The sequence below is a fragment of the Strix aluco genome, chromosome 1 (genome assembly GCF_031877795.1).
Source record: "Strix aluco isolate bStrAlu1 chromosome 1, bStrAlu1.hap1, whole genome shotgun sequence".
In the NCBI taxonomy this organism is placed as follows: Eukaryota; Metazoa; Chordata; class Aves; order Strigiformes; family Strigidae; genus Strix; species Strix aluco.
In genome coordinates this window covers 118,437,029-118,458,726 of record NC_133931.1, presented here as the reverse complement: position 1 = coordinate 118,458,726, position 21,698 = coordinate 118,437,029, and the positions used below count along the sequence as shown (strand labels likewise).

Genomic DNA, 21,698 nt, shown 5'->3' with positions numbered 1-21,698 from the left:
GGGGCGGGGGAGGAGCGCGGCGGCCCCGCCGCCGGCGATGGGGCTGTGCCTCGGCGGGCCCGGCGCTGCCTGCCCGCGGAGGAGGGCTTAGCTGCCGCAGCCCACGCCGGCGGGCCGCGCTCCGGGGCCGCCTCCGCGGATGAACCGCCGCGGGGATCCGCCGGCGAGTGCAGCCGCAGGGCGCCGCAGCCGCCGCCGCCTCTTCCCCCGCCGCTCCCCCTCGTCTCCGCCGCTGCCCATGGCTTCCCGCCGCTCCTGCTGACCGGCCGCCCCCCGCCTCCTCCCGAGCCGGGCCGGGCCGGGGCCGAGGCCGGGCCGAGAAGATGGGGAACACCACCTCCTGCTGCGTCTCCTCCAGCCCCAAGCTGCGCAGGAATGCCCACTCCCGGCTGGAGTCCTACCGCCCCGAGGCCGAGCTGAGCCGGGAGGACACGGGCTGCAACCTGCAGCACATCAGCGACCGGGAGAACATCGACGGTGAGGGCGGCCGGGGGAGCCTCCGCTTCCCTTCCCTTCCCCTCCCCTCCCTCCTCTCCCTCCCCTCCCCGCCCTGCGGCGGGGCCACGGCTCTGCCCCGGGCGGCTCCCCCCGCGGGTGGGGCCGCTCCGGCCGGTCCCGGGCGCTGGGCCCGCCGCCCTGACACCGTCCCCCTCGGTGCTGCGACGACCTCCGGTGTTGGTCCCCGTGCCCGCCCCTGGGGGGTCGCGGGGGCTGTCGCGGTGCATCCGCGCGGGATTTCGCCTCCAGAGCCGCGCCTGTCCCCGGCAGAGGCGCGTGGGACCCTTCCACTCCCCGCCGCAGCCTCTGGCAAGGAAGGTGCAGCCTTTTGGTCCCCGGTCCGCGCTGCCGAGACCCTGCTCCCTCCCGGGCGGCGTGAGATGGCGTTATTGACGCTGGTCCACGCCGCGGAGGCCCGGCTGGCTCGGCCACCGGTGTCGGGGTTCGGCCGTGGTCCCGGGCCACCTGCCGGGGCCCCGCCGGGCTCAGAACGGAAAGGACAAATCCAGCTGGCAACGAAGGTGGGAGAAATGTTTCCCATGACAACCTGCTCTTCCAGTGACTTTTTCTTCCCCCGTTACTGTCATGATGAGGCACTGCTCTATGAAATCACGAATACCTCCTTTCCCTCTCTTTCTCTGCAGTGATACTCAAAAAAGCCATATTCCCGTTGGTTTAGCAATGACTGGGTGTGCTGCTGTGTTGGCTAACCAGAATCGTTTTACAGATGTGGTTTAATGTATACGTGTAATTTAGTTTTTGATTAGCTGAAGTATTTAGTCCTAAAACTTTACTTGGTAAAAGGTCAGCTATCTCATGGATTAGTTCACATGAACCGCCTTTGGTAGAAAGCCAGAAAGAGGGACTTTGGTGCAGTTCAGTTTGCCTTCCACATTTTTTTAGCTTATTCGATTGTGATTTCATTACAGAGTTTTATGTTAAGTCAGTTCTTGACACTGGCAAAGTTAGGAGGCCCATAGAAGCAGGTTCCTTTTCTGGTTAAGATTATTACTTCTAATGAGATACATTCTGGAAATATGAATGTTTTTTATCTGTCTTTGCTACATGCAGCTGAAAAATTGAGAGTGTAACAGGATCAGTAGGTGGAAAAAAATACATAATGGTCTGGTCTGAGAAAGCCAGGGAGATGAAAGAACCAATTGTTGATCTATGAATGATTAATTCTTCCAACACCAGTGTCGTCCGGCATAGCAGCATGCAGCTTTCTCTGATGGTACGGATTTCTCCATCTATACCAACACAGTCTGCAGTCAAGTTTTTGTCTAGAGATGTGTGGGTTTTTTGCCTTGTTCTTGATGTGTTTTTTTTCTGGATGGGAAGAAGGGCATAGGTGGAAATAGTAAGTGCATGTGCACTTGTTAAAATGTGCATGTAATGCAGATAAATTCCTGGATCTTAGTAGTTATTTGCAAAAAAAAAATATTGGTTGGTTGTTTCATTTGTTGGATCAAGGCACATGTGTGTTCTGTCTCTTTCCTCTAAAGTGCGGCATGTTTCAATGTAACCTGTTGTTAGAACACAGAAAGTATGGTTTGTGCCTCTTATTTTTAAATTTTGCTGGTTTTGATCTGGCACTATAGTCAGTGCAATGTCACATTTTCAAATGGGCAAACTGTCTTTAATTCTGAAAAAGAGTAAACAATTTTGGGTTTCCTTTTTGTGCCTTACTCTAGTCTTGCCCCTTTTTATGGATAGAGTCTGAGAAGTTTTCACTGGGGAGACTGGTGGAACAATAAATATCTGTACACACAAAACAACTGTGGAGGTACTTTGTCTAAAACAGCTTTTTGAAGTGTGCTTTGTTGCAGGTCTGTTACCTTGGAGGCATATTCACCGAAGGTCCTTTGGTCAAAGATGGTAGACTGATTACTAAATGTAATAAAATGATACTGTGTTTCTGAAATTTTATTTCCTATTAGACTAGCTATTACATTTTTGTTGTTGGATTGTTTGAAGTTGTATGGCATACAGATGTTTACAGATGAGACACTGGGTTGGGGGAAAAAAACCTTCACAATAGAGAACTCCAATGGTATTTTTATCATTTTACAATGGTGGTCTTTACAATGAAAGAACAATAATCTGGTTATCTGTGTTGTGAAGAGAAAATGCTGGATGCTGATTCCTTAGTGTTCCTGCAAGTCATAAAGTATTTCCGAGAGTTTCTTCAATTGGTAGTGTTGCCAAATTTACTTTTTTTTTTTAAAAAAAAAAGTGATGACAAAGACAGATGCACTGAAAGGAAACTTTTTTGACACTTCAAATTTATGTTTCTCACTGTTCTTCTAGTGAGAGACCTTCCATCCGGCTCAGTATGTGTGCCTGTGCCAGGCTCTAAAAGTGCAAATTCGTGTCCCTAGCAAGTGTTTACCTTGTGAGTGGTACTTACAAATCATGACATGCAGTGTCTCAGTTAGTATGTTTCATGTGGAAGTTGCTTTCATGCTCGTATTAATGGAAATTCATAAAACTTTATTTTTTTTGAGTGGGTAAAGCTTCTTGAATGAAACAAGAACTTCTAGAACCTTTAAATCAGCTGTGGGCTGTTAAAGCTTTTAGGAGACGAGTGGTTTTCACTGTTACAGGCCCTGTTTCTGGCAGTAGGAGAGGGAGAAGGAAAAAAAGGAGGGATGTCAAACCTTTAAGAGTGATTTAAATGGAAGTTTTTGAACTAGTGGGACTGTTTGAAGTTTGCCAGTCTTATATACTTCAGAAGGAGGTATTTGTCAAATCTGCCTTCAAGATCGTGCCTTTGAATTGTCTCCTGTAATTTAACTATAACACCCGGTCCAGTAGCGGTTTTTCAGAGTGTGGTTGGAGGAATTCTGCTTCAGTAGGAATGGGTTTCCTAACAAGATTTTAACCTCTATATCACTGGTACCTTGTCAGAAAAATCTCAATTTCTGTAATATTTCACAACTGTTTATGAAGTGGTATCTGAAAGAGAAGGGAATTTTGAAAGAGATCTGATTAGGAGGAATTTATCACATTACTTTGGAGAATGATAATGGGGAATTTCTTTCTCCCCGCCTCCCCCCTCCCCCAATTTTTAAGAAGTTAATGGACTTCTATAAAAATTCACATATGTGCAAAATTGTCTCTCTGAATATTGTGCAGCCACCAGAATGCTTTTTTTTTTTTTAGTTTTTGTTTGTTTGTACAGGCTCATGATAATGAAGAATACCTAACAGATTTTTGCTTTTGTTTTTTTTGAGAAAGAGCAAGAGGATAATTGTGATGTACAGAGGTTACCGTCTGGTTTTCATGATTTATTGCTAAGGGGGAGCTTCAACATTTTTCAGTGCTTCATATTTAAAAATTTCCTTCAAGGAAATTACAGCATTGGATTCAAGACTTGCAGATTCCTAGCTCTATCTGTTTGTCATCAAGAGTGTTAATGACAACAATAAGTAAAATGGTAGAAACCTTAATGTATCAGAATCTGTATCATGTTTGCATATAAACTGTTGTCTGTGCAGGCCGTGTAAGCATCGTGGTGTATGCATTGTTTAAATCCTGGCTAGCTGGGCTGACCATAGCCTAGACTCTGCTTATTTTTAACATCAGCAGGTCACACAGTCAGACCCACTGTTGGTTTAACTTGTGAAAAAGCAGTGTGTGTTGATGTGCTCAAATGTGATTTCTCTGCTTGAAGCATAATTTCTGGAGTAAGCTTTTCAAGTATGGAGATACAGGGAGGGGGCAAAGGGGATGTCTTACCACAGATATGATGGCATGAAGCAAAGCTGATACCCTATAATGAAATTGGCCAAAAGGCCGTTCTTGAAATAGAGTCTAGATGGAGAGTTCCTAGGCTATTTGAAGGAAAGACAGTTCTTCCCCCATCTCATCCTTCCCTCCCTCTTCCCCCCCACCCCCTGCAAAAATCAGATTTCCCCCCCCCCTCTTTTTAAGCTCCTGCTAATGTCACTAGGTCATTTTTCTTTGCTAGCTCAGATAATGTCATCCTGTGCAACTGTACATCACTGATAAACCTCTTCAGTCCTTTTCATAATGGACCAATCATGTTAATTTTTTGCTGCATAATACACAGGCTCCTAAGAATGGACTGCTTTTTAAAAAGCCATTTATTTGTTAATTTACATATTTTTTTCTCCACCTTGAAACTGGCATATGGGAGTCTCTGAAATGAGATTAGTATTTGTGTATGTCTGCCTACTGTGTTTTATAAGCAGTATGAGATTTTAGCAAAATACAGGAAAAGTTTTAAAATGTCTGCCCCATATACCGAATGAAATTTTGCTGAAAGGGAATACTGTTGTTTTCTAGAGCTAGGGCATGATGGGTTGCACATTGTGAAGGAACTGACCTACATTCACAGAAGTCAAGATAGATATAAGCACTTCTGAAGCAAATTAAAGATCTAGTATGTTGCACACAAACATTCCTGCTAACACCTGGATTGTAAAAGGACAGCCCTTTAAAAAAATAGTTACTTGGTTTATAGAAAAGTCTTTCAAAAGTTTTCTTCTTCCCTTAGCCAGAATTCTTGCACAGACGTGACCTGTATGCTTTTCAGTGCTGTTGTTTGTATTACCTACCTGAGCATTTGTCAGAGGTCATGTATCAAAGTACCATTGCAAGCTAGTGCATCAAAAAATTAAAAATAGAGCCTGCTGTGGCCTACATCACTGAACTTAGTCCTGTACTGCATGCCGCTAGTGATGTATACCTCACAGCTTTTTTTTTTTCCCTGTTATCAGCTTCATCTGTTTATTCTGTGCTATGCCCTGCTTCTCTAAGGGGCACCATCATGTTGTACAAAGCCATCCTGAAACCTCACTCTCACATTGTTCACATCAAATCACTAAATTTACACCCTTTATTATTATGAAGTAAGTGTTTTCCTATTTAGCTGTAGAAGTTTTCAGATGCACACATGCTAACTCTAATCATACTTGAACTTACTTATAATGAATTTTATTAGTGCACTGCCATCTGATTAAGATTTTCTGTGAAATTAAGTTAAACAAGATGAGCAGTCGTGGCTGGGTAAATTGGTATTGAAGCAGAATGACAAGACTTAAAATTAAAGGCCTCTGAAAATGGAAGGACTACTGTATTTTGAGGTAGCTTTTCTTCCGTAGATTTTTACGTCTAGTAAGAATAATGTATTTAAAAGGAATGAAAACCTCTCCACTGTGTGGTCATAGCTGTTTCACCTAATTTTATGTGCTTACTGAGGGTTTTTCAGACTTTCACGGTATGTTTACTGTGTCTTCAGGCCTTGCTCAAGGTCAGACGGTACAAAAAGCAGTCCTGAAGTTTGGCACCCACATAGTGGGACACCATTTTCTGAAACATGTGAGATGCTGTCTGCTGCACACATACAGCAACTTACTGACACTGTGAATGCCTTTAACTTAGCTGTTCTCTGTAATGTATCACAAGGTTGGAAGGGGAATAAGTGAGCAGTGCCTAGTGCTACCTAATGCTGTCTTTGTCCTGCCAGCCAGCTGCAGATCATACATAATCTAAATGTCTCCCTTATTTAATATCTTGGCAAGAATATGAAATACGCTGTACAAATTGAAAACATAAACAATGTATAGCCTTTCTCTGAGCTTTCTATGTAGAAACGAATAGCCATTACTTTTGCTTGTTTACGTTTCCTTTGAATTGGATAACTGGAGCTTTTAAAATCTATCAATTTTCTATGTGCATTCTGACACATGGAGTGATCTCTTTTGCTTCATCCTGCAGAATTTTTCATATATGTGCCACACATCTCTGAAATGTATGTGAAGATCTAGTAAATGTTACAAACTTTTTAAATTTAGCCATTTGTTATTTAGAGAGAATACTCCTAGCAGCATGCTTAGGTGGTGCCTTTGCTGGAGTAGTTACCACTTCTTCCATATCTTCTGTATCGGTTTTGTCTCTTTACAATCCAACTTTAAAAGCAAATATTCTAGAGTTGCTGAAATAGACTGTTGGGATTTTCATGTTTCCCTAGCTGAAAATTTTTGCAGAAGTTGACCGAAAGTCAGAGAAGGTTTTGTTGACCTCAACTTCAACTACTTCTTTTGCCGGTTGTGTGGACCCCATATGTCATCATAACCCATCCCCCCCATCCAGTTCAGTTTGAGCATCAGCAACTCTTGAGTTTCTTCTGGGAGGACTAGCTTAAATTTAGAGTGCTCATTAGCCTGAACTTGATGGAGAAAGGACTTAGAAGCAGCAGCATTGTCCTGAAGACTAGTCCTTAGGTAGTAGAGCAGCTGGCCAAAGAGCTGTGATTGGCATTAATAGGAAATTACTAGTGAAAGCTGATTGGAGAATTTGCATGAAACCCTTTCTCTCCCCCCCCTTTGTTTTTAGTTGTTTCCTTCCTTGTCATGCTTGTAACATTTTGGTCCTGCAAACTCTTAAAGGATTTATTAGACCAACTATCATTCAGCCAAGATAAGGTTTTCAAATCAGCAAGAATGTACATTTTCCATTAACTGGTGTTATTTACGTCTCTATTTCTTTGCAAAATACTTCTATTTGTATTAAGTCAGACTACTGTTGTAACCATTTTACTGAAATACCTTTGCTATGCCATTATAGATGCAGTTTGCACTGCAAACATTGTGCTCTTGTCCTATAGCTTATGATGGTTTGAACAAAATGTATTTATAAAAGCAATGTTTTTGTTACTGTGAGTGGCATTTTATTTGCTATCTTTGGTGTAAAAATGTTGCAGAAAGCTAGTATTTGAATGGTAAGAGAAGTTTATGGAGTAGAGCTAATCCGAAGCTTAAAACTGAATTGTCATCCACCTCGCATAACATTTCCCACGTTCTTCTCCACTGTGGTTCTTAGAGGGGAAGAGCGTCTGCACTGGTATCTGTGTGATACCCTTCTCTCTTTGCAAGAAAGGTCAGCCTTCAGCCACTCATTGTAATTCTGTTCCAAAAAAAAAACCAAACAAACCCACCCAACTTTAGTTAAAAAAATTGTATCTCAGACTTTTTGCTTGCTTGTTTCTTTGTCTGCAAAATGATTCTTATACACCTGTGGCTGAGATCCAGAAGATATCAGATGGGAGATGAAAAGATTTACTTTCAGCAGTACTGAAAACAATATGAGACTGTGTTGAAATTTTAAAAGCTTCTTTTCTTTGCTGTACTGGTATTTCATTAAGAGTGGGAACTGAGTTATTTCTGAATCCAAAAGTTGGATTGTAGAGAATCAAAACTGTTACAGAAGATGCAGAGGAAGTGGTATCTGCTCCAGGTTTTTGTAAAGCCAGGCTGCCCAAAATGTCACAGAATCACAGAATCATCTAGGTGGGAAAAGACCTTGAAGTTCATCTAGTCCAACCATTAACCTAACACTGACAGTTCCCAACTACACCATATCCCTAAGTGCTATGTCAACTCTACTCTTAAACACCTCCAGGGATGGGGACTCCACCACCACTGCCCTGGGCAGCCCATTCCAACGCCTAACAACCTGTTCTGTAAAGAAAGACTTCCTAATATCTAGTCTAAACCTTCCCTGGTGCAACTTGAGGCCATTATATCTTGTCCTGTTGCTTATTACTTGGTTAAAGAGACTCATCCCCAGCTCTCTGCAACCTCCTTTCAGGTAGTTGTAGAGGGTGATGAGGTCTCCCCTCAGCCTCCTCTTCTCCAGACTAAACACCCCCAGTTCCCTCAGCCGCTCCTCGTACGACATGTGCTCCAGACCCTTCACCAGCTTCGTTGCCCTTCTCTGGACACGCTCGAGTAATTCAATGTCCTTTTTGTAGTGAGGGGCCCAAAACTGAACACAGTAATCGAGGTGCGGCCTCACCAGTGCCGAGTACAGGGGTAAGATCACTTCCCTGTCCCTGCTGGCCACGCTATTTCTGATGCAAGCCAGGATGCCATTGGCCTTCTTGGCCACCTGGGCACACTGCTGGCTCATGTTCAGCCAGCTGTCAGTCAACACCCCCAGGTTCCTCTCTGACTGGCAGCTCTCCAGCCACTCCTCCCCAAGCCTGTAGCGCTGCTGGGGGTTGTTGTGGCCAAAGTGCAGCACCGGGCATTTGGCCTTATTGAAACTCCTACAGTTGGCCTTAGCCCATCGCTCCAGCCTGTCCAGGTCTCTCTGCAGAGCCTCCCTACCCTCGAGCAGATCAACACTCCCACCCAACTTGGAGTCATCTGCAAACTTACTGAGGGTGCACTCGATCCCCTCGTCTAGATCATCAATAAAGATGTTAAACAGGAGTGGCCGCAAAACCGAGCCCTGGGGGACGCCACTCGTGACCGACCACCAACTGAATTTTATAACTCCATTTACCACAACTCTTCGGGCCCGGCCATCCAGCCAGTTTTTTACTCAGCAAAGCATGTGCCCATCCAAGCTGCGAGCAGCCATGTCATGATAAGGTGCATTATTACTAAATCAAAATGCGAGACTGGTGGTACAGGGATCCTTTTCTAGATTTGGAGCAAATTTAATGGATTATAGGCATGCTTAAAATTGCTTCTGGTATGCAGTTTATCCCTGCACATTAGTATTCTGGGAACTGGTACCTTTTTGTTGCTGTGTTGTGTTATGGCATCTTATTGAATGCTTCCAACTGATAAAGAAACTTATCACCATCTTTGTTCCTGGAAAGACTGCATTAAGTTCAGATATTGAAAGTAATACTGCATGAGAAGGAAGCTATACTTGATCAGCAAAGACGCTTTGAAATACTATCCTACACTTTCTTACTTCTGTGCGAGCTCTCTAAAAGGGGGGTTGTTTGGGAATTGTGAGTATCCGTGAGGTTATGTATGTGCAATGACTGGTAGCAGTTATGCTTCTGTACTTGTTGGTTTGGGTTTTTTTAAGTGTTTATCAATAGTTCCATTTTACACCTAAATATACTGTGGTTTCTTTATCCTATTTTCTGACCTTCCTAAGGAAGGAGATTGCATTAGTTGAAGATCCAAAGTTTGGGAATTGCAACTGGTCCTGAACAAGGCAGGGCATGCTTCTCTGCTTTGGCTAAAAGAAACTTTCAAGCTGTGGTCAGTGAGTTTTACAAGCAGTAATTACATCTCTGAAGTACTTTGTGAGCTGTGTTATTCTGTAAAATGATGCAAGAGATGCAGAGACCTTGAAGAAGGTCTTTCAGCATTTGAAATTAGACCTCTTGATTCCTGGGCCAATGTTCAGAGTTTTAAATCTCACCCGTTTTTCTAGCTTGAAAAAAAGTTGTCTGTATGTTACACCATCATATATACAGTTTACATTCAGTAACCTGTAGTCTCTACTAATATGGTGTGTGTCCTCCCCACTTCCTCCTCCTCAAAGAATGCTGTTAAAATAACCAGTGTGAAAGGTTAGAAAAAGAAAAAGTTATGATCGAGAGCATGCTGACAATCCTAATAGAAATTTTTATTTCTAGATGGTTTGCTTATAGGATTGCAGTCTCTTGTGTGTCCGGGAGATAGTATCAACAGCTGTTATGAATCAGGGCCTTTATAATCTGTTCAGATACTGGTTTGTTTTGTTTTCTTTTCATTTTGGAGGACTTCAAAGGACTTGGTTTTATTAATTAAGTTTATGAAAGTATATAACTGAGATCAACAGAGAGAAAATTCATAATGGTAAGTCCGGTTATTGCAGAATATCTTGCCTGACCATTCAGTGCATTATTCTGCTGTGTTTGGACTTGGGAAAAAAGCAGAGTTTCAGATCTTACTAGAAGGAATTTTATTTCTAGTTGCTAACACAGTTTCAACTATAGCTATATGCAGGTTCTTAAATGTATTGGATCCCCAAACTCAGTATAAGTTGAGGATGATCTTTCGTTTGAAATTCTCCGCCCTACTCACTATCCCAATTAAAATAGGGAATGTAGTTAACCTCTTGACATAGTTGTTCGGGTATATGGTTTGAAATTCTACTGTTTTGACTATTAGATAGCAATCAATGATAGATTTATTTGCATTTGGCGTGAACAGTTCCTGAAAAGGGATTCTGAAATAAAGATATGGGAGCTTTCTTCTGATTAGAACTATATTTCTGTGATGTGGTCATATGTAGTAGATCTGAAGTTCTGATGTTAAAATAAACATCAAGATAAACTCCAGTTTCATAAGTGAATGACAGGATCTTTTGCATGTGCCTCTACTATAAGCTATGTGTCAGTCCCACCTGATGCTCCCTATGAAGGCATAGCTCTCAGTGGCACTTCATTGAAGCTTTTTGTTGTGACTATTCCTACCTGGCAGAAATCCATATGCATTTTATTCAGTCAGTCAGTGGAGGTGGAAAGGGTGTGAAGAGTTTGGAAATGCAATTGTATTTTAAGCTTTCAAATCATGCTTCCTGCAGCTAAATGTCCTCCTTCCTTTTAGGATAATTCATTTGGGATGATAACTATCTAGCATACTTCATTGATGACATACAATTATCCTTTCTGCATCAGACATAGAAAGAAATTGGATTTGTAATTTTACGGAGGGGTATGTGTACTTTTTCAAGGGTTTAGGTAGGAGAAGGATTCCTGTAACTGAGATGGTCCTAGAAATCCAGTCTGTGATAAAAATAATATGCAGTAGGAGAAATCTAACTGGTTGTTTTGTGGAGAACAACAAAACCATACTGCCTTTGAAAGCTAAAGCAAACAAGCAAAAATTTAAAATTCCGTATATAAGCAGTGATGTAAATTCTACATCTAGGAACTTGTTTCCCCCGGGCAAAATGTATATTTAAGTGAAAGGGACCTTGCCAAATTAAATTTAACTGGAAATTAATGTTTTGTGAAAAGTAAGCTCTTGATCTTGAGTCACATTTCTTTAAAAAATATTAAAGAGTTGTTTTTATAACAAGTATTTAAATTACAGTTTATGCAATCCAAACACTGAAACTTTATGTTACTATCTGAGAACCTGAACTTAAACCGAACAGCTGCTGTCACATTTTCACATATCTGGTTGTGAAGTTTTTTTTCCCTTTCTTTTTCTCCTTACTGCATGCTTTAATTTTTGACTCTAAATCTGCAGTTCAACAGCAGTGAAGGTATGCATGGTTGTGGGTAGTAGTTCTTTTGTCTCTGATTTTGTGTGGATTATCTCAAAATGGGTTCACATAGATACCAATGTATTTGTTACTCTAGAAAAAAAAATCAGTGGCTTATACATAGCGGTTATTCAAGTGAAGTGTGGTACTTTCTTTTGCCAAGCATTGTATGCCAAAGAGAAAATAGTTGCTGGCTGTGGGTAAGCCACTGCATGATGGCACCAGCATGTGCAGCAAGGTCCTGGGCACGCTGCTGATGTCCTCGTTTCCTTCAGTTCCTGGTGGCTGAGGTTAGGTGAGGGCCTCTTCTGTTACTGGGTTGCTGGATAACTGTGTGATGGAAACCCAGCATGGCATTTGTCCCTGGGATGTTTGTGATCTTCAGGAAGCTCCAGATGTGAGGGCTAGACCTCCTGGCTTTGTTGGAGACACATACTAGGTTAGGTAGCAGACTCTCCCCCTGAATTTATTTTTTTTGTACGTGTTCTTGAATGAAATATTTGTATCTAAGATTTTATATTTAACAAGTGCTTTGGAAAATAGCATTTTTAAAGTAAAATGTTACTTTCTCTTTTTTGTCGTGTTGCTAGTATAATGTTAAAACTAGCTTTGAGCTGAAAGATAAATATATTCCATTTTGATCATTGCCCTCGTCCATCCCTGTAGCTTTAGCAGGATCGTATGATTTTTCTCTCCTTCCTCCCTCCCCCTATTTTTTGTACATTTCTGTCATGGTCTGCCTTACTTGCCTTCTGCCTGTGCATCTCAGCCCAACCTTCTTCTACCCATGACACAGAAATTCTATCTTTGATCACATCTCCTCTTATTTGACCCCTTCTGTTTTTGCTTTGCTTTTTGAGTGATGAGAATTACACAATATGTACAGTGTATTCTAGAGCACGGTCTGTGTGATGACTCCAGGATGGCATCGTACCTTTCAATGTTGATTTCAAAACTCTGGTTTAGATTACTTCATGTTTGCATTTCAACATTTGCGCACACTCCTCTTTCCTACCTCTCCTGTATGTTTTACGGTCAAATAAAATAATCCTTGTTCTCTCAGATCTGTGTGATGGTTATCCACATATTAGTAAGATTTCTGTATTTCCCCCCTGTATTTTAGGACTTTTCAGTGGCATTGAACATGTTTTTTGATTGCTGTAATTTTCTTCATGACTTTTGGAAATGGGTGCTTTATGATGAATTTATGTCCTGGATTACAGTTTGAGATTACAGATAAACCATGGTGAATGAGTTGTAATTCTTAAAATAGGTTCTGAGGCTGTGTAGGTTTTTTCTTTTTAAAGAGTAGTGCAATGCTTATACACTGCTTTCTTCTAAATAAAAAGCTGAGAAGAGATCTAGTTAGTAGCGGTATTAAGATTTGCAATTCATGGAAGAAATTTCTTGATAATTACCATCTCTGTAATTGATACTCTGTCCATGCTTCAATGTGTCCAGCTGTACATAAATCTAACTACATATTTTTGCCTTTCTTTCTTCGTGTAAATAAGGAATCTCCTTGGTTTCTATCTGGGGACTCAAATCTGATTGCTTTGGCATTGCCTAATTGAAACGCAGGATCTGTTGCTGAAAAAGGTTTTTCCTTCTGTTGAGGGAGTGGGAATGTGTGACTTCGGAGCTCCGTGGATGGGACTGGTGGCTGGCCTGTTCTGGCCAGGGTTACCTGGCAAACCCAGTGGCCCCCTGGGGGGGTTAGCAGAATGAGAAGGGCTGTTGTGCTGTCGCTGTTGGGTTGCTGAGGTCCAGCTGCATGTGCAGCCCAGCCCTGTCCTGCTGTGGGAATGGTGGGACCAAGAGGGAGTTTTCATCTACTGCTTGTGGCCTATGTCTGGTACTCTTCCTTCCTTTGATTTTGTTGGTCTGTGGCTCTTGTCCATGTGAAGGTTTTAGTTTGTGGTTCTGTAGGTCAGAAGGGCTCTCCAGCCCCGTTGTCTACTTCTGTTAAAAAGTGTTTTGCAGAAAGTTGCTGAAGTGGTCACGAATGCTTCCTGTGCTCTACTTGCTGGCCGTGCTATCATCTCCACAAGCAGCTCCTTCAGTCTAATTATGCTGTGCTAATCAAACCTGTAGGGAATGTCACATGTCAAGTCAGCACACTGCCAAATGTTGCTGTAGATGTATGACTTGACTTGTCTTCTTTATGTGACAAAAATAGTGGAGGCGCCTGGATTTCAAGAGAATGTGCTGACTTGCTTGAACCATTGTCAGTTCTTACATGGGAGTTTTAATCCTGTTTTTAATCAAGGCAAAATAGTTTTGATGCAGCTATACTGGAAATCATAGAATCATAGAATATCAGGTTGGAAGGGACCTCAAGGATCATCTGGTCTGACCTTTGTTGGCAGAAGCATGATCTAGACCAGATGGCCCAGCACCCTGTCCAGATGAATCTTAAAAGCATCCAGTGTTGGGGAATCCACTACTTCTCTGGGGAGATTATTCCAGTGGCTGATTGTTCTCATGGTGGAATCTCCCCAGGAGTAACTTGTGCCCATTACCCCTCCTCTTTTACATGTTACTCCTTGTAAAAATGGAGTCTCCATCTTCTTTGTAGCCACCCTTTAAACACTGGAACATGGTGATAAGGTCTGCCTTTAAGCCTTCTTTTCTGAAGGCTGAAATAAGCTGTTAAAGGTAACATGTCAAATAAATGGGGGGAACAAAAGATAACTCCTGATAAAACCGCTTTGGCAGGGGTGCAGCAGTGTATAATTAAGTATTGTGAAGCTTCAGTTCAGCAGTGCATGTAAACTGTATGCTCAAATCCATTGCTAGTTGTAAAGCACTTAGATTTGCAATGGTATTAAAGCATCTGAGCTTGTTATCTTGCGGTTAAGTCCTAAGATAAGTTTTCTGAACAGGGCCTGTGTGAGACTAATGCTTGTTAAAATAATTCAGAACATGGATCTTGCTCTTGCAAGATGCTTAGCATTCAGTTGTCTGTTCAGCAAAGCACTTGTTGAGAGAGGATATTGCATCTGATTTATAAATAGTCCTATTAACTTCCTGCTGCTTACAGTTCTCTTTTCTCAAGTAACTCAGGTACTTTTTTCTTTGTATCTGTTAGAAAATAATAGGGAAAGTATGTGCTGATAAAGTTTTATTGTTGATGTCTTCTAGAGAGTTGGTAATATCTATCTGTGATCTGGAAAATAATTTGACCCAGGAGCCTGTTTGATCTCTGGAAGGGTCTCTGCAGCATCTTTCAAGTAAGAGTCTGGCAATAGTTACTTACCGTTTGGAGAGAAACCCTAGACTTGGTTCAAGGAAGCAGTTTTGTGTCATTGCTAAATGTCTATCTTGTTGTCTGGGTCCGATTTCTTTGTTCACTCACTGTGTTTTCACTGGATCCTTTTCTTCCCTTTTGTCTTCTGTTTATTCCTTTGTGGCAGAGTTTATTTTGCAACAAGTAAGCTTTCTTATCTTAGCAGGCTGAAGTTATTATCCAGGACTGGGTCATGGTAGCATTTTTTGATCCCATAAATAAACTTGTGGTTAGTGTATTTTCTTAATGGAGTTTAAAACAGATGGGAGGAAGAAGTCACAGTTTCCTTGTGATAGTATATAGCAGTTAGCCCCAGGCACATGCCTATGTATCTTAAATAAATAACTAATACATTGGTAGTGACCATTAATTATTTCCATTAGTTTGATTCCTTTGATTAAAAGGGATCATCATCATCTCCATGGTGGTACACTGACCTAGTAAACAATGGAGAATCAGAAATTACTTGCAAATGAAGGTTGTTGTGATGAACAACACTCTATGTATTTATGCCAGTGCTTATTAATATAATATATTAATAATGGGTGACTTACTGTGTTTTCAAGCTCAGATAGCAGTAAAGAATGTCCTCAGCGCTCTGTTTACGAGAAAGATGGAATTGAACAAAAAGGATTGATGAGATTTACAAAGAAAGCTGAAAGCGATGTGGATATTAAATAATATTGCAAGTACTATGCCTGAGTCTTGGGAACAGAATTTATTTTTAAGTTAATATATGTCCTTTTCCCCTTAATGGAAATTCTTTTATTTCCTTGTATAAAACATTTTTATTTTTTAAAGACAGTATCCTGATGCCGCAAGCTAGCATTAAAAATAACAGTAGGCATCTTTCAAGCAAAGCAATCTCCATGTCAACAACTAATATTTGTGAGAGAACTAAAAGCCCTTGAAACACGTTGGAAGACATATGGTGAATGGGTAGGGAAATACTGTTTTATTCATTGGGATGCAGGAATTTCAGCATCCCTAAATGGCTTGCTTAAATACCCTTCTCTCTGCTCTAAAACTCACATAGGGTTAAATGCTAGTCTGTTGTAAATAAGCTTAACTGAACCCAGTGGAACTACATTTAAGAAACTTTATCTCTTTATTTTTAAGGTGATGTATTGAGGTAGCTCTTGAAGTCAAATCCAAGTTTTGAGAGTTCCTTCAGGCTGTGTCAGTTTCTGAAGACTGTAAGAAAAGAAACAGAGAGGTATTCTGCCAGTTTAGACCAAGTAAAAAATTAGTTCTTGTAGTAAAATTGTTTCCTTGAAAGTAAAATGATGCTGTAAGATTTATGGAATAGATCTGGTTTTAGTTGTGGGATGGGTTGTTTTTGTGTGTGTGTATATATATATGTATGTATATATAAAAAAACCCACAACTAAAACCTGTCTGTAAAGAAAATCAGGGGTTCTGTATGAATGTAGAAACCATTGGGATATGGGTTTCTGTGAGGAACATGTAAATTAAATAGAGCTGATAACAGCCAAAGGCTTACTTTGCTAATTTTTTTGCATCTCAGTACACTGTACAAGAGGTCTTCTTGACTTTTATTGTTTGTTCTCAAAAAAAAAAAAGGGTGAAAAATAACCTTCCTGTTTGCAGTCAGAGACTAGGTATCCTTCTGGGTTTTGGTCCTTAGTTCATGGGTCACGTAGTTTTTCATTCTCGCCACTCATGGCTGAAAACTGTTTTCTTCTGTGCTTACTGTTAAGGTATGAAGGATATATACTGAGAAGTGCCTTATGGGACCGGCAAGGTGGACAGCATGTGGTATGCGTATTAGGGTGGTTGGTTGGAACGTATGTAAGACAGATCAGCAACTTTGCTCTCCTGTTGAAGATGAATTTAGCATTAAATGATACATTTGACTTGGTGTTTTCTTTCTGAGTGAAGTTCAGCAGTGTCTCTACGTAGAGCTTGATTTATAGTTGTTACTATAAACAACTGTATATGGATAGTAGTTATGACCTTGAGCTATGGAAATTGTTTCTCACGTTTTCAACCCCCTTGTGGGTTTTAGCAAAGGGCAGATTTTTTCCTGTCTCAAAATTTTTCTCTGTGAAAGTCTATTTAGAAGGTAGCTGACCAACTGCTCTTCTGTCTCCCTCCCTTCCTTCAGACTAAGGGTCTGTTATTGCCTACGTTATTTTCTGATGAGTATTTGTTATGTATCTAATATGCTAAGATATTCACTATGTCAGACTGACTTTCAGGAAGTCAAAACCACTTGATGACTCAGTAAGGTTAAAAGACATGCAAAATAAGGCTTAACTAAATTTTATCTCCTTCCAAAAAGTGCCTTACATACTTGTCTTTAAGTGTCATATTAGCATGTAGCAGACACTTTGAGAAATCCCACAGTTGGTCCAGCCAATGTCTCTGACAGCAATGGCTGCTCAGAGAATGTACATGGAAGCATCTGGACTTTACTGTATTAGAATAGCCTTACAGAACTGAAGAATACATGTAAACATGTAAAAGAGACAAGAAAAGAACTTTCTTTGGGTATAACCTTACTTTTAAAGAAAAGCTAGTACTAGTCTTAAAAAAAAATAAATTACATTGCTTGTTTATAAATGTCTCTATTAGATTTGGATTGCTTCTGGTACAGGAAGTAAGTTTGTCTGTGAGATTGTTTTGGAGTGTGTTCCTGTATTTCCCAGGTGGAATGGCACATGCTGGAGTCCTACAGAAATATGCTGTTACATGAGCAGCGGACGTCCTTAGATACTTGACACTTGAATTTTGCTGGGCCTAGGCTACATTGAGGGTCTATGAGCACACTTTGACAAGTTTTCAGAGTCAACTAGGATGTTGAAAAATACTAATTATTTTTTGTTTGCTTAATTTTTTTCTTAACAAAAAAATGTAATTCTGAAAGACAATTATCACATACCAATACATTTTATAAGGACATGCAAATCAAGTTAGATTTTCAGTGTGAAATGATTTTAGTGCTTATGCAGTACACCTGCATGCCCTTACAGACTGACGTTTGCTTTTGGCCTTGAAGGGAAGAACATGGCTTGACTTTCTCAGTTGGCTACAGAAATAGCATAGACTTTCCAAAACTAAGTTACTAGTTTACTTCAGTCCTGGTCTCCTAATTTCTGAAGGAGCTATAGTCAGCCTTATGTGTTGTTAACTTTTGTGTAGAATGCTGGGGGTGATTTGGGTATTACATGGCCTATAAATACTGTTTGGTGGGAATGCAGTGAAGCCATCAGCTGTGCATCATAGTCTGGGTTTTTCTTGCTTGATAGTGTGCGAAGGGGAAAAGAAACTGGAAATGTGAAATTTCTTTAACAGTTAAATTTTTGCTGCTCTGAGTATTAGAGAGCATTGTTAGCACACTGAAAAGAAAACTGGATTTATATCAGGAAATACATTACTACTGGATAAAAGGAAGTGTTTTCTTCTAGAAAAGGTGTCTTCCAGAATATACTATACTTGATTTTATAGGCAGCTTTAGTGATTGCAAAAATTACATGCTTGAAAGGTGAGTAACGTTCAGAGGTTAAAGTTGAGCCATGTGTTGAAAGTGGATGTGCATATCAAATCTGATGGTGCCTTAAACAATATATAAACATTCTCCCCACCCTCCCCATTCTGTACAGCACTTAATCACAACATACATATTCAAGGAGGAAGCGATATTGCAATTTGAGACTGTAGTCAAGTGTTCATGCATTTGTGGTGGTGTTGTTTCGGTTCCCTTTCATTTCCAACGAATAGAAGAACCGTTTCAAAGATTGCATTTCACAAAAGATTAGTGTTCAGAATATTGTTTAGGATAGTCAACAGGTGACACTGTAGACTGTAATTTTTATGTATTTTATCTAAAGACTATCCAGAACACTGATTAAGAAATTACTTTCACCTTTTACCAAAGCAGTTATGGGCTAGTTAAAAAAGAGAAAGAATTTAATTTCTGTGCATGTCTGTTTGCATATCTTGATTTGAAGTTTAAGGAGGGAACCCAACAGATAAAACCTACAAAATGGCATGGTGTCAGTATTTTTGAAACTGCCCCTTATCCAGATCAAATTCTGAGGTTTGAAAACTTGTCCGTTTTTAATACAGCTTCTATCATAGTTTTAAAGCCCTCCCCAGTCATTTTCAAAACTGCAATAAAGTCTCTATGTTGTCTGATGCTACTTTACAAAGTCTGGATATGTAAGTAAATAGACAGAAGGTGATATTATTCTGTCATCTCTCTGTTATTGCTTGCTGTTACCTACTACTAGCCACTGCCTGTAACTTCACTGATGTCTCAGAGGCCCCTTTCTGCTTGTTTTGTGAAAGTAAAAGTTTTATACACACGTAATAAACAGTCCTTTGGCGTTCTGCAGTTTCTTGTATCTAAAGATAAGAGGAAACCAGCTGATAAGTACCTAGTGCAAGTGTACAGTGTGACATGGATTATCATATGCAAAATGGGCATTTTAGCAGAGGATTACCTGCCCAGCGTTTTTCTCTCAGTTGCATTCTGTCTCTTAAATTCATTAGAAGTGTTGAGCAGTGGTAGCTGTGTCAGGGACAAGGTGCAGCAAACACATGTTGTGTGTCTGCTCGGAGGTGGCTTTATTTAATTGGTAGATGAACAGTCAGAGTCCGCTATCAGCTTTAATCCTGCCATTGTTTTTTACTGGAAGTTGTTCAGTGATGGCCACTGAACCTCCAGCTAGGCAGATGGAAAGGCAGCAGAAGGCTTTTAGATTTAACAAAAGGGAAGTCTTTGATTTGGCATTTACCATCTTGGTTCGTTCTTCTGTTTTAACTTTGTCATTAGGGAGTGGAAGAATGTTGCTCTAATGAAAGAAAAATAATTGCAAACAGGTGTTAATATTGTTAATTCTGGTTTGTGTTTACCCTTTAAACTGTATCTGCTAACCAAGATATATAAGCATTTTTTTTGTGAGGCTGCTCTTCTGTCATTTTGATAAGATTAAGTTAGCTTTTAGACTATTACTAAGTAATTTCAGTTTTATTTGTATTGCCATTGAAATATTCCTTATGCATTCACTACAGATTTTCATGCTTAAAAGAAAATTTTCTGTTATTCACAAACTGCTTAGTCTCTGATTCAGTTGGATTTCCTTACCTCATGCTGATTGATGTGTAGAAATCCCTATAGACTACTGAATACTTTCTAGATTACTGTTCTTGGGTTTTCCTTGTTAAATAGTTAAATTTTCTGGTTTTGAAATGAATATATTTTCAGAAGCTTCTCATTACAATTGAAATCCTACCAATTTACTTTCAACATTTTCCATTTCCAGTGATCCTTTATAGTCCTCTTGACTATTTTCTGCTCTTTTTCTCTGTTGCTATGTGAAAAATGTCCTTTTGCATAGGATAAATTCATTGTTTGCTGATATGCTCAGCTATGTTGTTATATACCTGTTCTTAATTTTTTAAAAATTTGAATAATCCTTCTAGTAACAATGACAATTCCCACATACACATATTTGCATATACATATATGTACTTAAAATCATGGAGAATGGTTTAGGACTTCCAATTGTTTATACACTGCAGAATATTGAGAACTGTAGGACAGATGCAAAACACAGCAAAGTGGTACAGAAGCCAAAAATACTGTTGCGGAGATTCTAAGCAAATGAAGTGTTTCTGTCCCTTCCTCTCTTCTCCTCCCTCTTTGTATATGTATTAGCCATTGCTTATTAAATGTTTGATATAGCAAGTTAACATGGATGAATATTTACAAAATAGATGTATCACCTTGAAATGTAAGTGTGCTAGAAAGTGAGATGAACGAGTGTTTAAATGTCATATTAAGAAACTGATCCAAACTAATAAACATGTTTTTATTTTCATTTTGATTAAAGAATTGTTGCCTAATCATGCACATTAACTTTTTACAATCACGAATCTGCTGTTTTCATTATTGTAATTTTGATGTGATTAGTTATTTTAAATTAAAACTTTTTAAAATAGTTTCATTATATTTCCAGTTTAGAATGGAGACTTCTCAAACAGTTAGGAAAGGCGAGGTAAACGTGCCATTTGTCACAAGTGCTATATCAGAGTAATGGAGGTCTTTTTTTCAAATAGAGTTTTATCATTTTCTTCTGTTGTGCTTCTCAGTTCATAAAGTAGACAGCTGCAAAGAGGAATCAAAATCTCCCGATAAGGAGTGCAACTCAGTATATCAGCGAGAGCAAAACAAGTCTGTATTATCCTCAGAAGTTAGAGGGGACCTGCTGTCTTAAGAGACATGCTTATTATTCAGTTTAAGTAACTTGCTGGGATAGCAGTGTGAAATTAAGGTACAGGAACTTGATATTTAAAACCTCTGTTATAGCATTTAAGCGTGTGAAAGATTTGACTGGGTTATTCTCTCTCCCCTTTGAAGAAAGCAAATGATTCAGTAGGCTTCAAGCATATAATTGAATGGCCTTTTTTCCAGAGAATTTCAGATATGTTATTTTTAGGGAAACACCAAATCACATCTGTATGCCTTAGCATTTAAGTGTTTAAAATGTTAGTTTTGTATTGATTAACAATATTGCTGGAAAGTAATTTTTCTGGAGTGGAGTTACTCTTTTTTTCTTTAAGGCTGCTGTAACTTGTTGCTTGATGCTATAATGCAGATATTGTTAATTTCCTAGCAAAACTAAAGTCAGAAGAGAATTGCAAGTGTGCTGAGAGCAAAAATGCTTCAGGGTTATTAACCGTGGTCTTTGTGGGCACACTGATTCCTTGGAAGGAATATCTTTGTGTGTTTTGTCTAGCTCTAATCTTTGCTTCTGTGCTTGAGAAACTTAACCCCTGAGTAATAAAGTTCTTTAACAGATTATTTTCCTTCACCAAATCAATTTACTTACAGACTTTTAAACATTCT

At 39.9% G+C, this 21,698-nt stretch overlaps 1 protein-coding gene across 2 annotated transcripts in view; it reads left to right on the top strand.

Annotated features, from left to right (window-relative positions):
* The window catches only part of CCNY (cyclin Y), a 131,166-nt gene continuing 109,468 nt past the window's right edge, over positions 1-21,698 (top strand). Inside the window, exon 1 of one of the 2 annotated variants that reach the window (XM_074832191.1) lies at positions 1-477. In XM_074832191.1, the coding sequence (XP_074688292.1) occupies positions 324-477 (154 nt within the window). In that variant the 5' untranslated portion in view covers positions 1-323. The remainder of the gene's footprint in view (positions 478-21,698) is intronic. The other variant, XM_074832201.1, reaches the window with a different exon arrangement.